The 23,084-nt window shown below is 32.9% G+C and overlaps 1 protein-coding gene across 4 annotated transcripts; it reads left to right on the top strand.

Annotated features, from left to right (window-relative positions):
• The first annotated feature begins 2,691 nt into the window (after positions 1-2,691).
• LOC143451503 (casein kinase II subunit alpha-like) lies at positions 2,692-22,953 on the top strand. 4 transcript variants are annotated; one of them, XM_076952116.1, is made up of 15 exons: positions 2,692-2,831; positions 3,947-4,055; positions 4,123-4,234; positions 4,331-4,435; positions 4,565-4,618; positions 9,424-9,474; positions 14,075-14,134; positions 16,392-16,475; positions 16,828-16,938; positions 17,584-17,685; positions 17,801-17,901; positions 18,028-18,176; positions 18,318-18,407; positions 20,018-20,068; positions 21,921-22,953. In XM_076952116.1, exons 2-14 carry the CDS (start codon positions 3,961-3,963, stop codon positions 20,032-20,034), a joined length of 1,131 nt encoding a protein of 376 aa, XP_076808231.1. In that variant the 5' UTR covers positions 2,692-2,831; positions 3,947-3,960; the 3' UTR covers positions 20,035-20,068; positions 21,921-22,953. The 4 variants fall into 4 exon arrangements, with proteins under 4 accessions (XP_076808231.1, XP_076808228.1, XP_076808230.1 ...); XM_076952113.1 differs by lacking the exon at positions 20,018-20,068; XM_076952114.1 differs by lacking the exon at positions 20,018-20,068 and having other exon boundaries at positions 2,706-2,831; positions 3,960-4,055.
• Positions 22,954-23,084: the final 131 nt, after the last annotated feature.

Raw genomic sequence — 23,084 nt, forward strand, 5'->3', positions numbered from 1 at the left:
GTGCATTGTTGTTCATCGCAAATTTGTATTGGTTAAACTAGACATTTCAAAGTTTATTTACAGAAGTAGAAATTGCTCATAACACTCAAATTAAGTCTATTTTTTGGACTCTCTTTAAAAATACTTTTGCGCTGTAAAACAGCTAACTGGCTGGTCACATCACCAGTGACCACATAAAACAGGAAAAATGCATTATTATATTATAGTTGAGACATTTAAGGCATCAACTGGGGCACGCTCCCCCCATACACACACATAATCCTTTTAGTCATTGGTAAAGCCTTTTGCCCATCATTCACAAGTTGATTGGTTGCCAGCCAATAAGCCAATAATAAAATTTCTTGAAAATAGCACTCTCTAGCACGCCATTTCAATTGTGGATAAAGGCTCCTCCAATCGCAACAGGGTAATAGGGTGACAGAAGTTGGAAAACGTTTTTATTTTTAAAAGATTACTCCTCAGTCAGTGAACTTGGACTTGATTGATTTTTTTGAGTTCAGGGATTTTTATTTCTTGAATTCAATTTCAACAAAATGATCAAGTTTGTTCGAGTTCACAGCCATGGTAGATATAGACACAAACATATTCTCGAATCTTTTCGCATTTACACAATACCTCTATTGGAAAATTTGCTTTCTGTATGCTGGATAAATACGCCAGTGAATGTAATGCTGAATTTTGCGCCACAACCATGTAATACTTATAATATAAGGCAAAATGACAATTCTGCGCCAAAAAATTGGCACGTTAGTCAGTTTTCTGCACCGTCACCAGAGAGATCCAGAGCATTTACCGTATTTCTTTGAATAAGTTGTAACTCACCCTTGTTTGTAAGGCTTCCGAAGTATTATATTACTGAACATAAAACTTTGACAAAAGTAACATTTTACTGAACTTAAGACTATGCATTGCATTGCAAAAATGCATAGAAAGTTGGTAAACTTAATTATGAGTGAACTCTAATTAAAATACAACATATACGTTTGCATAAGTATTTGAAAAATCAGATTATAGTACATGTTGCCGTTTGAATACAAACCGCCTAAAAAGACTCAAACAATGAATATTAGCTGCAGCCCATTCTTCAAAAGAATTTGGTAATTAATTTGCGCTTGAAAACCCATAATCGTATGGAAAATATCGTAATTAAAATAATTGCTAATCCTTTTAAACTTAGCCACCAGAATAAAATGTCAATTTTTGTCAAATTAAATAAATTTACAGGTAATGTTATATTTAGTTTTCCCAGCAACCACAAGTTTAAAAAGTTAACAAAGAAGATTAAACCTTACTTATATTCGCGTGATATAACATCGAATAAAAAGTCTAAAATTTTTCTTTCTTGGTTTCTAAAAAAATGGTTTAAGGAATCTTAAGGGAATGTGGCCCCTGTATTGAGAACAACTGCTCCAAATACTCTTGGTTTCTTAGGTTTATCCTGCGTACACTGGTTTCCTTCTAAAGTTATTTTTACATTTCTTGAAATTAATAACGAAAAAATTTTGCATGCATAACTAAAGCATAGGCCTAGTAAAACAATCTTTCCTCATTGTTTTTCATTTCTTTAATGCAATTATTGGCCTATATGTCCAGATTGTGGTTATGAGCCAAGGGAATTCGAGTAACTCGGGTAACCTGTAGCATTTAGAACAGGGGCTTTTAATCTATTTGAGTGAAGGGCCAGCAACTGTTTGATAATTTCTCTGTGGCCAAAACTTTTATACGACCATTGTGGAATGCCCACATTGTGTTGTGTTCAATGGTGCTTTTCACAGGCGATCATGCCTTTGGGCATACGACAAACATTTTTGGCGCATAGCTATGTGTCTTTCCATTAGACAGTAGTTGTGCGACCCCTTAAATGACTGTGGAGTGGAGATGGTCCTCGCCTGCCGCTCGCTAGTTACAACCAAAACGATGTGGCCAACTCACACCTTAAAGACTGTTGTAAAATATAAAAAACAGAATATAATGTGGCACTCTATAGGGTTAACTTTTATTTTGAATTCTACTACACCAGCTTTCGCAAGCATAAGCTTGTTTCATCTGGTGTGTACTAAGAGATGGCCAGATTTTAAACATTGTTATGAGCCATGCATTTATGAAGTGATCTTTGGTAAGTTTTTGTTTGTGGTACCAATTATAGTTATACCAACGAGCAAAGCGCTGCACAAATGAATTACTGATGGATTGAAGACTACTTTTGACTAGGGAGAGCCAACCAACAAAGTGTGGCCAATAAAACAATGCAACTGTATAATCTGGAACAAATGTAAGCCAACTCAAGGGAAAGTCAAAAAGCGCCAAAATGAATGTGAGCGATGGCTCGCCTTTAATGGTTGACTTGCACAACCAACCAGTGTTGTTTAAGAATAGTCATATAATCAGAATGAGCTCCTGGAAATGCAACAAAAAATGCTTAATAAACAAAAATAATGAAAAAAAGAACATAAATTTATGATAATAAAGTATTGAAGTACAAATATATGAAGTTCTGAAAAAAATGAGCTGATAGGTGGCTATTATCCGCACTACGTTATTCTCCATCCACGCTGATGCCTACAGTTTAACAGATTGGAACGCACTGGGCGGTCTGGGCTAAATTGAAAAGATTATTAAGATGTTGTAATGGGCGACCAATCACAATATGGACCACTGGTAATAGTTATGTAGTTACTGATACTTAATATTATAAGCATAATTTACACTCCTATTTATTGCAGCACTTGGTAATCTAAACAGTCTATATATAATCTTGTTAATTTCCCTTTTAAATTTTTGCTTGCTACTAAAAGGAAGTACTTCCACCAGAAATATTTTAACTGTGCCAGGTAAGGGATTGATTTTGTTGATATGAATTATATATGTATGCGTGTTTGTCATGAAATGGTACATAATTATGCATTTTACATAATTGAAATAATTGCTCAGTTCTGTTCTACAAACTTCTTTTAATGGACCTAAGTTTCCATAGTAGTAAAAGCAAAATTTTCCTAATGCAAGATTGTTGCGGTGGAGTGTAGAATGCAGTGAAACATGTTCTTTATCCAGTTATTGTGGTCAAACGGGGCGTTTCTGTATGGCATATTACATATTCAACCGTATAACTTCTACTGCATCAAATATCAATCTCAAAACCGCCAAGAAATTGTAAAAAATGTTAAGCTTACATGATTTCAGACAAAATGTTTTTGGAAAACAGTATACAGCATCATTAATGGAGAACGAATCATGACACTATTTCACAACACTTATACGTAAATAGAATGTATGAGTCAAATGGGTTATGTTTTAAACAAAAGATTACCCATTATTCTGTTTTTATTGTTTGTAAAAAATTTGATTATTTTTGCTGCATACTCCTGCTCAACTTGTAAATGCAGAGCTATGAAATTGATAATATACGGAGTTATTCGATCTGAATTTGCATGAACGACTGAAATGTTGCCAAGCTTTATACTGGGAAACACTGAAATAGAAGCATACATCTGCGTAAAAGGTTAGGAACAAAAAAATTGGAAAAACTTGTAAAATACTATCAAGTTTTGAAAAAAAGATTGCTAAAAAATTTATAGAAAACCAGGATGACATAATAGTCGTAATTTCTACAAATCTAGACTGCTATGTTGGTGGTGCGAAAGATCTTCTATGGACACTGTTGCGTCTTTGGCGTGTGCATTGTAATGGGACAAACTTTCTCTTTAGTTTAGTTTAGGCAAAATTTCCATGCTTTTATTCTTTTCACAAAAAAACATGAGCACAAACTTATTAAAACCGGCTCCCTGAACAAATGACACAAAGCTTCATACACCGGCGAAATGCAAACAGGCCTTAAGAAAACATAGACAAGAAAATAAAACCTGTAGTTGGCAAATGACATCTGTTTGTGTAATAAGCTATATTTTATCAAATATCCTGGAATTAGATGAAAAATATTAATTTGCAGTGGCACTTGACAGAATGGCCATTCCCAGTCGAGCCCGTGTGTATCATGATGTAAACAATCATCGACCACGTGAATATTGGGATTATGAATCACATGTAGTAGATTGGGGGTAAGTACAATTGTAGCTCCTTTTTCATGTCCTGTAGTATATATTTCTTGATGCCTTTTATACACAGAAATCAAGATGATTATCAATTGGTACGGAAATTGGGAAGGGGAAAATATAGTGAAGTTTTTGAAGCCTTCAATGTTACCGAAAACAAAAAAGTTGTAATAAAAATACTTAAGGTATATACATGATAGATTGTTGTTAGCATATTAAGTTTTAACATTAATTTGTCATAGTTGTTGTTTAATGTTAAACAACTGGTCGATTTATTGCAGCCTGTGAAGACAAAGAAGATAAAGAGAGAAATAAAAATTTTACAAAACTTAAGAGGTGGTGGTCCAAATATCATCACTCTTTTGGATATTGTTAAAGATCCTGTGGTAAGTAGCATTTCCACTATTATGTTGTTCCATTAGTCTTTAAACTTTTACAATCAACGACCACTGAGGTGTGATATTATATATACTGTATTTCAAATTGATTTATATTGACCAGTAATTGTTCTGTAGAACATGGATAAATTCAGCTTAGTGACACCAGTGATATTGAACAGCTGTCTGCTGGTAATTAATTTCATCTTGCATTTCGCTTGCAATGACTTTGCGTTCATTGAAGTTACATTTAAGTTCTTTCAACCAACCACTTGCATTTGAGTAAAAGAATGTGAATTGTGTATATTATTAGATCAGTTGTTTAACAGGTTTGATGCATGCTTCTACTCTAACGCTTGAAGTGTGGAGTAAAAGGGGTTAATGCGTTCTCAGATATTCGTGATCAAAGTGAACCAATGCACTTAGCTATGTAATAGGTCTAGTTGTTAAAACTGTTTGTGACATATAAGCAGTATTTACGTTTTGTCATGCGTGCATTTCTCAAGTTTTCAATCTTTTTGCTGAAGGCAAATGACGCTACAAATAGACAACATAATTATTGCGCTTCACACTCTACAGACACAATGAAAACATAAAAACCATTGACAAAATCACCATCACAAACAGTGTTTTTGGGAAACCAAAAAGGAAGAAGTGTTTTTCAGTAACTTTACTTCACATACGCAGAAAATGTTAGAAGAGCCTAACTTTTATTTTTTGATATTCAGGGTGCTGTAGTTTTACATCTGATATGTCTGACCTATTCAGGTCACTTCTTTATTTACTTTGGTCCTAGACCAATTAATTGTTGAATTTGTGTGCCACCGTGTTTCGGCATCAATGAGCAACATGCAATTACATAATGATCATGAATTAATATTTAATTGTAACATATTCAGTTAAATAATGCCTTTGGAATATTGCCCACTGATGTCTGTTTGGTAGTTAAACATGGCTACCACTGTTGAGTGACCTGAAGTTTAACGTTTAAACATGGCAATTCTCTAAGCAATCCACATGCCTTACCCACCATGAGTTGTGATATTTCAACAAAAGTTTTCTTGTTGAAATCAAACTAGTTTTACCAATAGCAATTAATTTCTTTTTCCAATATTCCTTTGGCATATTACGATTAGCTCCAGATTAGTTAACAAGATCTACCATAAAATGAAGTGAAAATATCACAGACCAACAATTGCAGTGCTAAAGGTGAGAAACTGCATAGTATTAAAGGAAAAGTTAGATAGAAAGATTTGGTTTGATATAGAATTTATTCAGCCAATTCAGGTATTGTATGATAAAGTTGAAGAGTGTATCTGTTTTCTGAGAGTAGGTCGGGCAATCTGTCTATCATTAAAAGCTACGTGGCTAGGTTGTAGCAGCTTTTAGAAAACTTCTTTTGTTATTTGTCGGCCTTCAGCGGTCTGGTGTTGGTGCTGAAGAAAAAAATTATTTCGTAAACTACAAAAGTTTTTGCGGCATTCTTCAATAGTTTTTGTAGGGATAGGTTTTTGAAATTTAGTTTTTTCTCCATGCCGGCCACTTAAAAAAATTATTTTGATACTATTTTTATGATATATTTTGACTCCAGGTACTTCCGCACAAATGCTGTATCAGGAGTCAGGGCGACTAGAATACAATATCAAATCAGACCAAAATGTGGCCATTTATCAGCATACTAAATATGTTATCCAAACACCATTTAGATTAGTTTCCGAATGGCAAGAGGATTCGGTTTTGGCATGTTTGAGTGAAATGTTTAGATTCGATGTTGTCAAATTGCTGCTGATGCATTTGCATGTTATTAGTACCACAAGCCATACTTTTTAAAACTATGGTTTACTGTATGGTGTTAGATGGCAGATGTTTAGCCAAAGCCAGGTTTAAGTTACCTTTAGGTAACAGAATTACAACAGCAGAGAAGTACCCGGCAGGTTTTGGTGCAAAACAATAATAATGGGAATGGTCGATGTTGTTTGAAAGCTTGCAAGAAATTTTTAATGAAGTAAGAAATTTTTTTAATTCCACCCAGTAACGTGTCACTTTAGTTTTTTGAAAGTGGAACAAATTGAATGATTGATACAATTATTTGTCATAAATTAAAATTGGTTATGTTTGATATTTGGAGGGTTGTTAAAACTGCTTTAGGTTGTTTGCAGCATATAAATTTTGTTAGATTATAAAATTTCAAGAATTCCATATTTCAATAGTGGTAACTGAACAGAATACGGCTTTAAATTAGGTTGATTTAATAAATGCAGATATGAGAAACCTGTGGCTCATGAGCCACATAGCATTTCTTCAGGTCATTCTATGCGTTCCTTGCAAAAATTAAAAAATTGCCGAATAAATATTAATGTCTTTCTGCGGTTTGCACAAAAATATGGCATGTTTCCAACTGCTACAAAATGAATACCATCCAGTGCAAACCGCACATTCAAAATTTTCCTATTGCATCAACAAAATTTTTGTTTAATGGAATTTCACTAGGTTGAAGTAACTCTGTTAGTCTGCTCTACTGCATGTATATACTATACTGCTTTATCCACCTTATTCTTGGTCATGCTTAGCATTCAGAATAAGATTTAGGGTTATAATTGAAATGATTGTAAGTTCTAAAACATATGCCATCTTGAAGACTAAGTAGGAACATTATTTAATATATATGTATATATTGCTGGAATAGGTTCAAATTTATACCAACATTAAAGAAATTGGTTATTCTTGTGACATTTGGTGTAATGGAATACTCAAAGCTGGGAACAAGCGCGCTCTTAGGGCCGATCTCGAAAGCGATGCTTTTTTCAAAGTAGCAGCGGAACCACGACCGCACTCCTTTTTGAGAGTTAATTGCTTATCACTAGGGCGATTATTTTTTGACCTAAAAGTTGAAAATTTTGACAAATTTTGACATTAAAAAACTTTTTTTTGACAAATTTTGTCATATGAAGAATTCAAGTAGTTAAATTACGCATTATTGTACAAAAAGTTAAAAGTTATTGTAGTAAATAAGGGCAAAAATGTGAACACAGACCTAGCCTATTCTGAAAAAGGATATGAGCTAATTACAAATCACTGCCAAAAAAACTGCAACTACGACACAACAAAAACTGTTCAATACATTTGTCTAAACTAAAGATGCATGAAGTTATTGAACTATCTAAAGCAAAACCGAAGCAAGAGCTGATTCACAATAAGTAGACAATGGGCCATTTACAACAGTATAAAGTAGGCTACAAGGTGTACAATGTAAAATGACAAGTTCACCAACAGTGCAACCTCTAAGACACCACGAAAATGCAGTTTGTAAACAATTTTGACTTGGTAAAAAATTTTGACTTTGTAAACAATTTTGACATTTTTTGACCTAATGCTCTAAATTTGACAAATTTTTGACAAGTCAAAAAATAATCGCCCTACTTATCACTCTATTTTTGTAGAAACAACGATCCGAATGCACAAAATTGATATTACCATAAATTTATGTAGTGTATATAAAATGACTGCTTTGAGACCTTTTTTGATTTCAGTGAAACTTTCACTTTCCGTTATTTTCCTTTTTAAAGAATTTAAAGTTAATGTGGAACTCGAAGGCATGCAAAATTTAAAATATGGCTCTCCAGTGAAAAGTTTGCTCATGGCTTATAAATGTCATAGTTACAATGGTAACAGGAATAAAAGGCTCCTTTTCGTTGCGTTTTCCACTCTCTTACCGTTTTCTTTTTGATTAAGTTTCGGTTTTCCCACCTTTTCATATCTTATCCGTTAACGCTTTCTCACCTCCCATATGTTGTTTCTTTGTTATCTCATCTATTCTATCTATTTCTCATGCTGTTAGTTGTTGACTATTCATTATTTTGCATTATGCTCTTTATCCTCTTCACTATACTTTTGTTAGCCTATTTGTTCTCCATGCTCTTCTGTTAATATCTGTTCTTTTGATGTTATTTTTAACTTCTAAAATGTTGCATGTTTTAACTTGTTATCATGCTTAGCCTCCTCAACTGTAGCGGAAAAGAATTCTAAATAAACATTATTTGTTTAATCAACTTAAGGCATCGTTGTTAATGTTGAGATATTTAGGAAAATTTCAGAAAAATTTGGATGTATTAACTAAAGATCAATGTGGAAACCAACCTATATACTGTACCACGCTCGCCCATATTTATTAATTAAAGGTGGCATGCTCCAATCTTGCAGTATTTTTTATTCCTTAATTTCTCGTAATTATTTTTAAAACATTTGTTTTCACAAAAATTGAAGAGAATAGGATCCATTAATTTATTTCTGTACTTTGTGAAATTTTATTTATAACTATATTACAATAATATTAGTAGCAAATGTTGATAATTGTTATTGGCATACATTGGTTTATAGTGAAGATAATTTTACTATCAATGAATATGCACCATTTACACATTAATTTGATAAATTTAGTACCTATGATAAATAATGGTAATAAATTTAACACTCTCCTGTATCCTGATTTCCAAATCTGAGTAGTGGATTTAAGATTACGTGATGCAGTAAATTGCTATACATTCAAGAGATACTCTATCAGCACAGCAATATTAGAAAATTTTGGTCTGGTTTATGAAAATCCGCCTTTTTTCTGTGCTTCCATTTCATTGTTAATTTATGAATGGAATAGGTATCAAAGCAGCATTTCAATGTTGCGATTGTAAGTTGTACACAAGAACATACTGTGCGTTTTGCACAGCTGTTAACAAACACATTCCTTTTTTAGCAGTTTTATTTTGTGTAGTACAATACTCTAATAGCATCTGGCCTGACAATAATCCAGTCTATCATAATGGAGCATTATTTGTTTTCTATTGTGTTGCTGGGATAATTATGTTGCGTACAATGTCAATCTTCTGTATTACTAAAATTAATGTGTGCTTTTTATTAATCAAAGATTCTCATCTTGTAGAAGGTGCACATTACCATTTTTTGTAAAAGGAATCTAACATTAATTTAAATGTTTTTGTTTTCAGTCGAGGACACCAGCATTGGTCTTTGAACATGTCAATAATATTGATTTTAAGGTAAGATTTTTTTATTCTTACTCAGTATTAATGCAACTGCTAAAAGTAATTTTAAAGTGTTGATATTTGATATATCACAGATCTGGCCAAAAATATTTTAGGGTACAGTCAATGAATCACCACATGAGCTGATTTCAGACGAGTGGTTTGCTCTTTCTTGATGTTATTTTGCATTATACCTTTTTTGATAGTATTTCTACATCTAAAGATTTTATAAAGCAATCCTGATTGTCATTTGATTTTCACACTTCACTAAAAAACGAGCAACAATGGTGAATGTTGCATTAAAAAAAGCTAACAGAAAATAGCTTTGATTAATTACACTGGGTAACAGCCAATTTGCTTCTGAAACGAATGAGGTCAATCTTGGCTAATTTGGGGTCACTGATCTCGAATATCAACTTTAAATTTGTTGATTAGCTCTAGTTTTGAAGATATGGCACCATGCCAAAATGTGCTTTACTTGCTGACGCGGAAAGAAGTGTGTGTTTTTCTGTTGTAGCTTGCATCGGTCAGATAAAGTTGGGCACTTAATATATTTGTTGGAAGGTAGATGACATTTCTATTCATATTATTTTTATTTTGACGTATGTTTGAGTTGGGTTGTTTGCTTGCTTCATGTGTTTAGTCTTAACTGCTCTTTCTGCAGATGCCTCGTAAATGCATAAAAAATGCAGACAATTTCTACTAGATTTGTGGTGAAATAACTTTTTCTTCACAAAAGCGAAGTATAACGGCTGTGGTCAGGAAAGCAAACCTGGTATTCAACTTGTATTTTGGATGTAAAGTTGGTGATCAGGACAAGAGTTAGGCCCCTCACATATGCTGTAACTCCTGTGGTGCAAATCTTTGACAATGGCTAAACGGAAAAAGAAAATGTATGCCCTTTGCTGTTCCAATGGTTTTGAGAGAACCTACTGACCACATTAGCGATTGCTACTTTTGCATGACCCCCCCCCCGGTTTGTAAAGGTTTGTCGAGAAAGAAGAAGCAGAGTATTCAATACACAAATATTCCATCAGCAATTCGTCCCGTACCGCATGGAGAATTACTTCCTGTTCCTGAGGTACATTAAGAATTCTTGTTACGTTACGTTCAAACACTATCTTCCAAAGAATCACACCTTATAACTCAAAATGAATTGCACGATCTTATCCGGGATTTGAAACTACCAAAAGTTAAATTAGAAATTTCGGGCTCTAGACTTCAGCAATGGAATCTTCTGGCAGAATCATCATCTTCGAAGACGTTAAATTTGATCAAGTGTTATTTGACAAAGAGAAAATTGCATGGGAAGCGTTTAAGTTGCTGGCCAGAAAATTCTTGGGGAACAAAAGAGCTGACAACTACACGGAATTGGTGTAAATCTCATTAAAGCATACAGATGCATGGAGTGCAATATGTCACTGAAGATACATTTTTTGGACTCGCACCTGGATTTTTTCCACCAAACTGTGGAGATGTTAGTGATTAGCATGGTGAGCGATTTCACCAATGCATATCTGCAATACAAAAGAGGTACCATGGAAAACAGAATCAATCAATGCTTGCTCACTTTTGCTGGATGATATCTAGGGATGCTCCATTAACCGTATACGAGTTACAGGCCAAAAGAAATATAACAGATAAAATAGATTAGAAATTTATATTTGAAAAGTGGCAGTTATTTGTTGCATATGCTATGCTGAAATATAAACGCATGCAATTATTACACTGTTTGTAGATTGTTACTGTTGTGTTCAATAAAGTGCACCAAGGCTTGCCATATATAGATCAACATACAAAAATGAAAAAAGTTTTTATGTTTTAAACTAGAGCTAATCAGCAATTTTAACCGACATTTTTGGATTCAGCGTCCAAAAATATATAAGAATCAATTGTTTTCTTAACGGAAGCAAAAATTTTTTGAAAAATTGTTGACCAGTGTTATCCGCTGCAAAGATTTAAATTGCAACATTCACGAAATCTTCTGAAATGACTTCACATCAATGTTCCCTCTAAGCTGCGCAAATGCGCACTGCTGACACGGTCTCTGCGCACAGAAAATCTGTGCTGCGCACAAGAAAATAATCCAACCTGAATTGAAAATAAAATAAACGCATAATAATGGCCACAGTGCGCACGTGGCATGTCTGATGTTGCTCACACTGGTCCAAGGGACCGCTCAGGGAGTTAGTGTGTTTGCTCAGACTCGTGAAAAATTAGAGGGAACATTGCTTCACATGTACACATAGTCGGGGTAACCCATATGTGACATGCAATGTATAGTTGCATTGCAAGTTTTACATTGGGTTTTTACCAATTAAGTGTTTAGGTTAAGCTACAAAGTGCTAGTTTGATGAGCAGTTTGCCATATCATTATGCTAATAAGAGTCAGGTTTCCTTGCTTATTTGATTATCTGACTCATGTTTTGTTGATTAAGAAATGAAGTGTTATTAAATTAGAGAACTCCCAACTGGAACTTCATTGTTTGATCATATCCACACATCTATTCACACACAGTCTGCTGTAATATATCCCTGCCTTGCAAATATATCAATCTACTGGTTATTCCTTGTCAAAACTATTTCACATGAAATATTGGTCCTACTACTACCACATAATAAATAAATTTCGAGTGCTGAAAGTTAGCACTAAATTTTAACAAATTTGAACTTTTATAATTAGTTTTAAACTTTTAAATCATTTCTTGAAATCATCTGGAAATCAATTTACCCAGTATGTGAAAAGCTAAAGCTATGTTAGCTTATTGTTTAAGACGACAAAAGTAATAACTGGTAGCATTGTGCTGTAACAAAAAAAAACTCTTTTAACAATGTTATATCACTTCCTGTCCGCATTGGTATCTTCAGTGATGTTGATCATTCAATGATGATGCTCTTCACTGATATGAGAAAAGTGCGTAGTTTCGTACCTTATTTCTGGACTGGATGAATCACACACATTTAACTGAATAAAGCAATGAGACAAAGGACTTTTCTAACTGTTAAATTATCCTTAGGCAGCAACATAGTATTGTCAGTTTGTCTCCACTACTTACAAAACACATAATGTACCCTTCTTCAGTCTGATTCAAAACAAGTTGTAATCGGACAATATTTTGTTCTGAATTAATAACAAGCGGAAATAAATCAGAAATATTAATTTGTCTTTACTGGTTGTCAAAAAAATGAACTTTTTCCACCGGTTAAACACAACTGGGTTATTTTTAACCATTGCATTAGTCCATTAGGTAATAATAGTTTCGGTATTTTTCCACAATCCAGTTTTTGGGGAAATTTGAAAGTTGAAAAATTGTTTGACAATATTGAAGCTTTTGTTTCCAAACTGGCTGTGAACTGTATTAAAAACGTTGGCTGTTCTACAAAACCAGACGCAGATTACAATTTTTTCAGTCATGTCTCATTAACAATGCAAGCTTATAGTTTTCCGTTTCGAGTTTCAACCATGGAAGTAGTATGATAAAATCCTGATACCGTATCTAGTCAATCATAAACCGCCACTTAAAAAGTTTTTTGTGTCAACATTTTTTTGGCTTACATTGAAGGGGAGCAGGAGTGTAATAAAATATTTATATATTAGAGTATATTGCTAAGGTTTACTCTACCTTATCTTTAAATGCGCTTTGCAGTCGAAGGCAGCCTCCATGCAACCAACGAGTGATTATGGTATACAGTACAAAGCATATATAGTGAAATAAGATGTATAGTACCACTATTTTATGAAACAATTTTCTGCAAAATTCTTTTCTTTGAAGTACATTTGCCCAACCAGCCAAACCAAAGTATTCTAACACCAACTGAATTTTTTATTTATAACATATCTCTGTAAGTGAAGAATACATTTTTTGTGATTAAAACATTTCTTGATGGACAAACTTGACTGACTGTTAATAATTAATCATAGCCACAATTATGATAATTGGTGTGGCAACTGGCAAGCAAACTGGCCGCCGTATTGGCTTTAGTATTAATACCTCCAAGCTTCAAATGAAATCATTTTACATTGTATGGGAAAAATGTTTAACCTTTTCCAATTAGGTTATATTTTCACCGTTGTGGTTTATTAATTTGACAGTGTCACACATTTGAGATGATCTCAATACACCTCATTGGTTGCGCTTGCATTTATCTAGGTGTTTTTATGCCCATCAATCGCAATACGCTTTTTGTTTCTCTATTAAATTGTGCTATTTGTTTTTTATTTTCCATTGCTATATTATTATCCTTATTATCACGTTGCCTTTATCAGAATCAGTTTATAATATTCTTTATGTATGGATATGAAACGGTATGTATGCAAGCACATTTATATCATTTTACAAAAACATTGTTAGGTATTTTTCAGTTAATAATATCAGTGTGGTCAAAGCTAAAAGGTGGTAATTTTTTATGCCAAAGAAAACTCTGACTTGCTGAAACTGGTACTAGTACACCATGCAGTTACCATCACTCCGATTCTTTTTTGCAAGGAGTGGTGCTTCAAACATACAAGCCAACATTCCAATAAAGACTTTGTTACATACTGTCAAGTCAATGCTCATTTGCATTATAAGCTGGAACTATGACTAGTGATTGATTGTCTTTTTATATTTTTTAGCAACTGTATCAAACACTGACTGACTATGATATCAGATACTACATGTTCGAAATTTTGAAAGTAAGTGGATGAAATTTGCTTTATCAGTTAATGAATGCATGCATCACTTTCATTTAAGTAAGAAAATTTTTGCTGGAAATTATTTCATATTTTCATTAATAATGTTTAAAGTTTTCATACTTTTTGGGACCTTCCTTTTTGATAAAAATCAATAAAACGTACCCCACCGTGACCATGTCAAGAAGTCAAAAATAGAATACATCTCAGTTTCCATACATTAATGTTTGAGATTGTAACTGTGAACTGGTATTTTTTTAACCAAGGAAGTTTTATTTACAGACTGCAAGTACGCTCTTTTTTGTTGTATTCGCTCGTTGCTTCTTTTTTGAGTGGAAAAAAGATATTCTTTGTTTTTTGTGTTGAAAAATGGGTGGAAAAAGCAAAATAGATTGATTCGTTTTTGGGTGGTAATGACACTGAAAAAGTACTTTTTTTATAAAAGTAAAGGTTATAAACGCCTAAATAAAAATAAGACAGTTTATTATACTGCTAGTTAACTGCTTCACGCTAGACACCGATTTATTTATAACTTAATATACTAATATCTTGCATGCTTCAAAATTCAAAAATAATAACTTAAATGTAAGTGTCTAGAATGTTCATAACATTTGGCTTGACCTGAAGTTGAGCTTAATTGAGAATTTTAGGTCCTTAACTGTGAAAATATTACATAATGACGTGTGTTTTCGGAAGCTATGGAAGTTATTGAAATCACCAATCCATCACTTTTGTTTTTGGTTGAGTAATAACGCTTGGTAATTGGAATTTCAAAGACGATTCTTTTTGCATTAGAACCTTGCTCTAGTGTTTTAGGTTCCATTGAACAGTTTATTTCATTCATTGGCTAACCCTACCATTGCCTTGTTTTGTTTACAGTTGTGATGGCATTTCGCCGGAAGCAATTGTGCATTCGTATTAAATTACTTAGGTTGTAATATAAAATTAATTTCAAATTTATTGCATTAAGTGTATCTAGACCCAAAGTTATGTTTTAAGCTAATTTTAGTCTTTTTTTCACAACAACTTGTTTCTATTTCATTTCAACAGTTAATTTTTATTTTCATGTAACCGTTTTCTGCTGCATGACCTATACTTTGCATTAGGTAGTAAGTTCAACCACACTGAATTTAATTGCTGTTATTGTAGATGAGCCTGACACGGAAGCTTTAGTAGTGAACATAGTTGAAAAGCTTATACAAAAGACTTGTTAACTAATTGGCTTACATAATTAAATAACAGTGACCATTGGTTAGTAATTGCACTTTCAAATTTGCAGTTACTAAACTTATCAAATTTTGCTCGGCTCTAGCTGATTGACCATTGCAAAATCCACCAACATTGAATGAATTCTTTTTTTTGACGTATTGACTTTTTTAAGCAATGATGAGTAATTGCAAACCAAAATAAAAGAAGTTCTGCTTTACAACATATAAATTTGACAGGTGGGCCATGCGAATATATAGTGGGCAAAGAGTGTTTACACTAGTTTTATGACCTAATTTTTGTACAATAATTAATTTACATTTAAAAGCTGTAAAAGCAACAAAATTTGCACGAAAATTGGATTTAATTCCAGCATGAATGATATTTTTAGACAACCATTTTTACCACATCATCAAAATTTGATGTTAGCTTGCTTCTCTTAGATTCTCAGAACAGATTGCGGTGTGCATCAGTTAATCGAGATCTGTGACTAGATTTGTTGATGTTCATCAGGCTGAACATATGTTCACAAATATATGTGGGACTAAACAACACCAAATTAAAAAATATTTAGCTGACCACTTCGCTTTGAACACTCTGCGCTCACTGTCAACTTTTCACTTCTATGACGTACTCATGTTGAAAGAAATTATTCTGTAATAATTTAGACGAGCTCTTTTTTAGGTTCAAACATCACACAGTTAGCACAATTTCACTAGACGAGCTCTTCTATAAATCAACTTTTTTAGTTTAGCAACCTTGCTAGGCTAGCCCTGCAGCTTGGTCAAAAGGAAAAAGTTTTTTTATTCAAAGTTTTGCAGACTAGCGCCAGTTTATGCAGTATCTTTAAGTATTCATTTGAATGCCCCTTAGTTAAAGGACCCATTCTTAAAAGAATATAAGAAATAAACATTGTTGTCGTGTGGCTGTTGTGTAATATTACTACTTAACTAGAAATAGTTTTGTCTATGTTTACTGCAAATGGATTGTTATATCATTCTATTTCAATATTGTTCTATTTACTTTTTCACGATTATACTCATGTAATTTTTAGGCTTTGGATTTTTGCCACAGCATGGGAATTATGCATAGGGATGTCAAACCGCACAATGTGATGATTGATCATGAAAACAGAAAGGTGTTTTTAAGTGTTTAGCTGTGGTTTTCAGTTAACTTAAGGAATATTTTTACTTCATTTTGACAGAAGCAAATTTTATATCAAAGTGTCCCAATTCACTGGGTTGAAATTGCAAGTAATTCGAGTAAAACAACATATTTAGAATTTTGCAAATTTCATGCTTTTTTGTACAGGCATCTGACTCCGAGCATAAACATAATAATGACACAAAAGTGATAGACATTCATTTTAGTGTATTATGTATAGTTTATTGATTAAATGTTTGTACTGTAAATGCACTTTATAATTTTTAATGCTACTAAAATCTTATGGCATTGACTATTCTAAAATTAAATTAAATGTATGTTTATAGCTTCGGTTAATTGATTGGGGTTTGGCAGAATTTTATCATCCTGGTCAAGAATATAATGTACGTGTCGCATCAAGGTATTTTAAAGGCCCGGAGTTGTTGGTTGACTATCAGGTAATGTTGATGAAATGATTTATTTGGGAGATATTATTAGGTGCTTTTGGTGATTGAAAAGCTTAGTTTAATAAGTTGACTGAGAACAGTTTTGTTGTTTATAAATATTTGGGAAATATTTTAATTATTAAAATAAATATTTTGTACATTACACCAACAACAAGTTCTTTCATTTTTGTTGTCTTGCCACTAAGTCTCTAACCAGAACTTATCTGTGGAAATTGCTAATTTTAGCTACCTGAAACAGAAACAAAAAGTTTAACTGGCAATTAGAAACAATGTTTGGAACTTTAAGATTTATTAGAGGCCCGGTGGTATCATTTATATTGCATAAATTAAAATAACAGTTTTAACCAAAATTGGTGTTAGGGGAAGGGTTTTTGGTTGGCCTCTGTCAATTATTGTGTTTAAAATACTGTAGTTAACTGTGTTATTAACAAAAATTAAGTTCTTTTTATGTTATTTTTTATCAATATTATTTTTATTTAAACAAAATATAGGAAAGGACAGTGTATAAATAAAGTGGAGTCACAGTTAGTAGATCACTAATTGCAGATTTGTGCTATATCTGGCCACAAAATGTTTTAGATTATTTGTATCGGTGTTTGGACACACTCATTTGTATGCAAATGTCTTTATTGTTAGTATTACGATTACTCTCTGGATATGTGGAGTTTGGGCTGCATGCTTGCTTCAATGATCTTTCGCAAAGAACCTTTTTTTCATGGACATGACAACTATGACCAGGTAAGAACATGAAACTTTTGGTTACAATAGTGCTAGCTGCTGATGAGTGTTAGAAACATGTCTTCAGAAACTAAATCTGTTTATTTAGCTAAAATTTTGCGTAATTTGTTTCCAGCTTGTGCGAATTGCTAAAGTTTTGGGAACTGAAGATCTGTATGAGTATTTAGACAAATACAATATCGAATTGGATCCAAGATTCAATGACATTTTAGGACGGTAACTGCTTATTATGTACTTCAATATATTACAATTAATTATACACTGAAGTATTAAAATAATCATATAGTAAGTTCGACTTCCTTGAAAACAGCATTTTTGTTAACTGGATATATTTTATTGCAGGCATTCTCGTAAGCGGTGGGAGCGATTTGTACACAGTGAAAATCAGCACCTAGTTAGCCCTGAAGCTATTGATTTTCTTGACAAATTAATTAAGTATGATCATCAGGCAAGGTTGACAGCAAGAGAAGCAATGGATCACCCGTATTTTTGTAGGTTTTCCACCTCTGTTTTGTCTCGTATATCTTTGCGTAAATCAGTCTATTTTTTTTTATAATCTTGATTACGCTAATGACTATGTTTTCGTTATGTTTAAACGTTCTTTTGTATAATATTCCTACACACTGCTATAGATCCAGTAATAAAAGAACAAGCTGGTCTCTCTTCAAATGCAACTTTACCATCATCATCCACCCAGATAGGACAAGTTCAGATGGGATCAGGTGACAGAAATTGATTTACTGATAATTTATTATTTTTGGTGTAATTTTGAACCAATGGCTTTTTAACCTTCGGGTTGCTAATTTTTTGCTGAGGATCACAAGGTCCTTGAAAGGTGAGTTATTTTTGATTTTAAGTTTTATTTTATTTTTTGAGACAAGCAAAAAGTTGTTAAAAACTAGTTTGCAAAGACTGCACTGTGCACGAGTACACTTATTTTCACTGCTGTTTGCCCTATTGAAATAGGCGCACAAATCTGGGTCATGTATTTTCTACAATGGAAGGCTGCTGAATTTCATGCCAGTTCCAAAACATTTAACAGCTGAATGTGTGCTTTAAATACTGTACAAACATCTAGATCTAAGGTGTGCTCTTTTAGCAACAGTGATACACACAGACAAGCTTTTCACTAAAATGCAGCATCAGTCATCTCACTGATGTTATTTTGTAGTATGAAACATTCTATTAAATAGGTTTTTGTTGGGCAGATAGGTTTATGTTATTTTTAATTATAGTGGTTTTTCTTATTGCTTATACACAATTACATGCTTGAAATTTAAATTTTTTGAAGGTAATTGTCATGTTATAGCATATTGGGTTGCTGATAAGCCATGGTAGGAACTACCAACCATGGTACAAAAAAGGTTGGAAACTATTGTTTTAAAGTGTCAAACAAGACATCTAGATTTTAACTATTGTAACTAGGTCACATTAATATTTAAAAATTTTATGAGTAAAGTATTCGGGACACAAAAAAAAACATGCAAAATGAATGCCATAAGCATAACTGTACACAGTCATATGTGTACTGAACTGTGGATATTATTACATTTTACTGTGTACGTAATTTAAAACAAGGTGGTCAAGCGTTTTTGTAATATTTCAATAACATAAAATACATTTTTTATTGCTTTTATTCATTTGTTTTATTGTTTTTGTCTAGGTACGTTTTTACTTTGTTTGAAGTTTTTGATTTATATTTATAAATGCCTAGTTCAGAATTTGGGTTGTACATTAAACTGGGAAGTTTTTGCTGCTTTTTTGGCATACAAATAAAATAACTTCTACAAAGTACAAAAGTGGGACTAGAAGAGTGATATGTGACCCATTGGGCACCCATGTGAATTTCATCAAATATGTAAGATCAACATACAAACATAATCAATAATCATAGATAACGAAATAAGACCATCATAGGATAGAATAAGATCAACAATACGATTAGTTAAGCATAGAAAGATTCTAGGAAATATTGCTTCAAAGAATAATTCAGAAAATTATTCTGGTGATGGTATTAGTTTGTTATTGATATAAAAACGTGTTCCCAACCTATTGTTTTCTAAGTACTGGAACAGGATTTTTTACACAACCAGTATAACAATGATGAAGGACTACCATTATTGATAGCAAATTGCAACAAGGTTTTGTTGTGGATGATATTATGATGGTTATCTGGTGGGGTCAATTGCGCAAAAGGAGTTCCTTTATCCATAAATGGCAATGTTCAGTTGCTAGAGACATTGTCATCTAAAATTTGTTGCTTTTGACATGTTTTTAAAGCTTTGTTTAGTGACGTTAGCAACACATTTATTTTAGATTTTATTTTATACAGGGGGCATGCGGCTCTAACAACATTAAACTCAGACAATCTCATTGTACATAGGTAATATTAGCATAGGACAGATGCTTGGCTTGTAATCAGCAATGATCCTAATGGTGGTGATTAACCCAGACATAATTTTGCTTTTGCATTCGCTTCATTTCATGTATTAACTTAATCGCATTGCAACCACTAATTTGGTTCCCCATAATGTTAAGTGTTCTCAATGTGTCCAGTTTTTTCAGTGTTCTTTATTAGTTAGATGGTTTATCACCGACTGGGATGGCTGTTGTGTGCACAGTTCAAACACTTGACATTTTGAGTGACCTGTGCTAATGTTAATATGTCGGACTTAAACTAATATCTAAATGTAGAAATTAGTCCTGTACCAAATTTCATGGAGAAATTGCATCTTAGTGTTTATGTTGATATTGTGTGGAGTTTAATGAAAACTTTTATCCTGATTGCAGTAAAGTTGTTTGACTGATAAGTTGATAACTAACAAGCAAATGCTATGCCATAATAATCTATAACCTATTGTAAATTGTTGTAACAGCTTCATTTTTTGTTTGAGTACATAATTTTCTGCCGGCCTGAGAATATTTTAGGAGATTTTGCTAGACATCAGGAATCCAAATTCCACGAGTATTCATGATATTACAGTCAAATGAAAATAGAACACAAGCTGGCTTTAATTTTGACAATTAAACTTGTATTCAACGGAAAGGTTTACCAATTGTGGGACGAAGGGAAAGATTTTGTTTATTATAAAGACTATTATTTTCTTGCCCTATGCCAGTGGTTCTTAACCTTGTTTTTGGAGTGACCCAAATTTAAAACACAAAAAGTGTAATCGATCCATCCTACCGATATCACGTTTCAAACAATTGGTTATCATATTAAAAATTAATTATTATACTTGCAAGTTTTTGTGGTTATGATAGTAAATATATCCAATATTATGTAAAACTGTATATCGATATCCAAACAAAACTTCATAACGTTACAAACCTGTTCGTAATATTTAAACAAGTCATGTAAAAGAGAAAGGATGGTAATCCATGGTCCGCAATTTCGAAACACTGTATACAACAATTTTATAGCATAATCTGTTGTGATAATGACCAAGTTGTTTTGAATCTGCTTTTATAGTGTTACGATTGTACTTGTATAGCTTTGTTAACTATTCCATTGGTAAATTATGTTGTGTTGTTGGCAAGTAGCTAGTTAAGTTCTCTGGCTTGCAATGTATTTTAATTTGTTATAGACGGCTTATACAACATAGCAAATTTTTTGCGTAAAATATATGACGCTTTTGCATTGTCTTAAACCCGGTTGCAGTTGAGCTTTTGAATGCTTGGAACGTTACTTATTCTTATATTATGGCAACCTATTAAGATTTTCTGATAGGTGACAGTAGCCCACCAAAATCAACTGACGTCCCAAGGCGTGCTAAAGGTTAAGAACCACTGCCCTATACAATTGCACCTGTACTTCTATTACTGTTATAAAGTACTTCAAATATGATTACCCTATTATTTATTGTTGAATTTAGCTAAATAACAGATTGATAAAATGCTCAATTGCACTCTGGTTACTTCAGTTAGCTATTTTCATGTTTTTGAATAAATTGCAAATTCTGTTCTGCTATTTTATAGGTAATGCATTAGCATGAGTGCTGTTTTTAGTCCCTTTACTTTGCATGCTCATTGCTCCTGTTGTCTTTTTGCACGAAAATTACTTTGCGGTGCTTTTGCCGTTTGGAAGTGTGTCAACTTAACTGCTATAAACAGTGTTGTATTGTATATAATTTACATTCAGGATATTTTGTGGATGTGTTCAGGTAACTCAGTTTGCCGCCTTTATCTCAGTATGTGTAGTTATGCCAAAATTATTATGGGGCTTTGTATTTTAGGGATGTGCTGTGATAACTTCACAAATACATCTGGGATTTTGCAAGAATCTTCCATTACTAATGTCATTCGTCAACCCAGCGGAGCAACTTCAATTAACTAAAAGATTTTAAAACCAAAATGTGTTGAAGTTAACAAGATTAAGTCCATTTCTTTGAAACAAGTGAAATTCACTATTTCGATATATGCTCAATTGTTTGCTTGTGTTTGTGCTATCAAAATTATGTCTTACCACCTATGATAACTGCCTTACTATTGACTGACTACAGTAATAACAATTATACTCACATACACATTTGTGCCCGAAATGTATGGTGATAATAAGATGCATCCAGAGTTTAAGCTAAACCATTGGGAATTAATAGTTGTGATGGAGCGGCTTTAGTGCGGTATTTAAGTGATAAAATTTTGAACCTGTTTATATATCACCACTATTTTGTGTTATGATATTTTCCTGGTGGTAAAAGTTTGTAATTATGGAAGTTCACAGTTTTCTTGTATTAAGACAATGCATCACAGTCCAACTAACATTGTTACAATGCTGTATTGTATGACATCTGTATCTAAAAATCTGAAGTATTGATACAAGTATTTTCATAACTTTGGGCTTACCTGAAACTTGGATATGGTATATAAAATGCAACATATTTATTGCACAAAACAATGGTAATGTGAAGACATGTATATTGCAAGGTTTGGCATATTAATTTGGTGCACTATACATTATAAACATGGCCGGTCGGCTACCATGTTGCATCTAGCTGTGCACCAATTTACTGTAAGAAATTAAACTGTTTACATGACTGCTACTGGAATTGCGTTGTTAAGTGACTGTTTTCTTGGGAATTGTGTGCCGATTGATTTTTTATTTATTCTGAAACGTCGCAAGTAGTAATGATATGCATGTAGTTTTTTACATTTCCTTGCATACCATTACTTAGGTTTATGTTGGCTTTGCCACAATCTCTGCATTGGCACATCCTTGTTTATTGCTTTCGATGTTCTTTTTAATACATCAGTAATGTGGGTGATGTAGCTTTAAGTCGGAAATGCTTGTTTTATTGTAGTCATAGACACACTAAATGCTAAATTACCTTTCGTAAAAGAGCCTTGTTTTTTCACACTGTACTGCTATGTAGGCTATGTTGTCATTTTTTGCTTTTAAG

This window comes from Clavelina lepadiformis, chromosome 4 (genome assembly GCF_947623445.1).
Source record: "Clavelina lepadiformis chromosome 4, kaClaLepa1.1, whole genome shotgun sequence".
Taxonomy (NCBI): Eukaryota; Metazoa; Chordata; class Ascidiacea; order Aplousobranchia; family Clavelinidae; genus Clavelina; species Clavelina lepadiformis.

Bases quoted from the DNA above. Each gene is read 5' to 3' on its own strand.
- LOC143451503 (XM_076952113.1), top strand. From the start codon at position 3,961: ATGGCCATTCCCAGTCGAGCCCGTGTGTATCATGATGTAAACAATCAT. The intron at 4,619-9,423 runs GTAATTAATTTC...TTTTGTTTTCAG, and splicing joins TATTGAACAGCTGTCTGCTG to TCGAGGACACCAGCATTGGT. The intron at 18,408-21,920 runs GTGACAGAAATT...TTTGTATTTTAG, and splicing joins ACAAGTTCAGATGGGATCAG to GGATGTGCTGTGATAACTTC.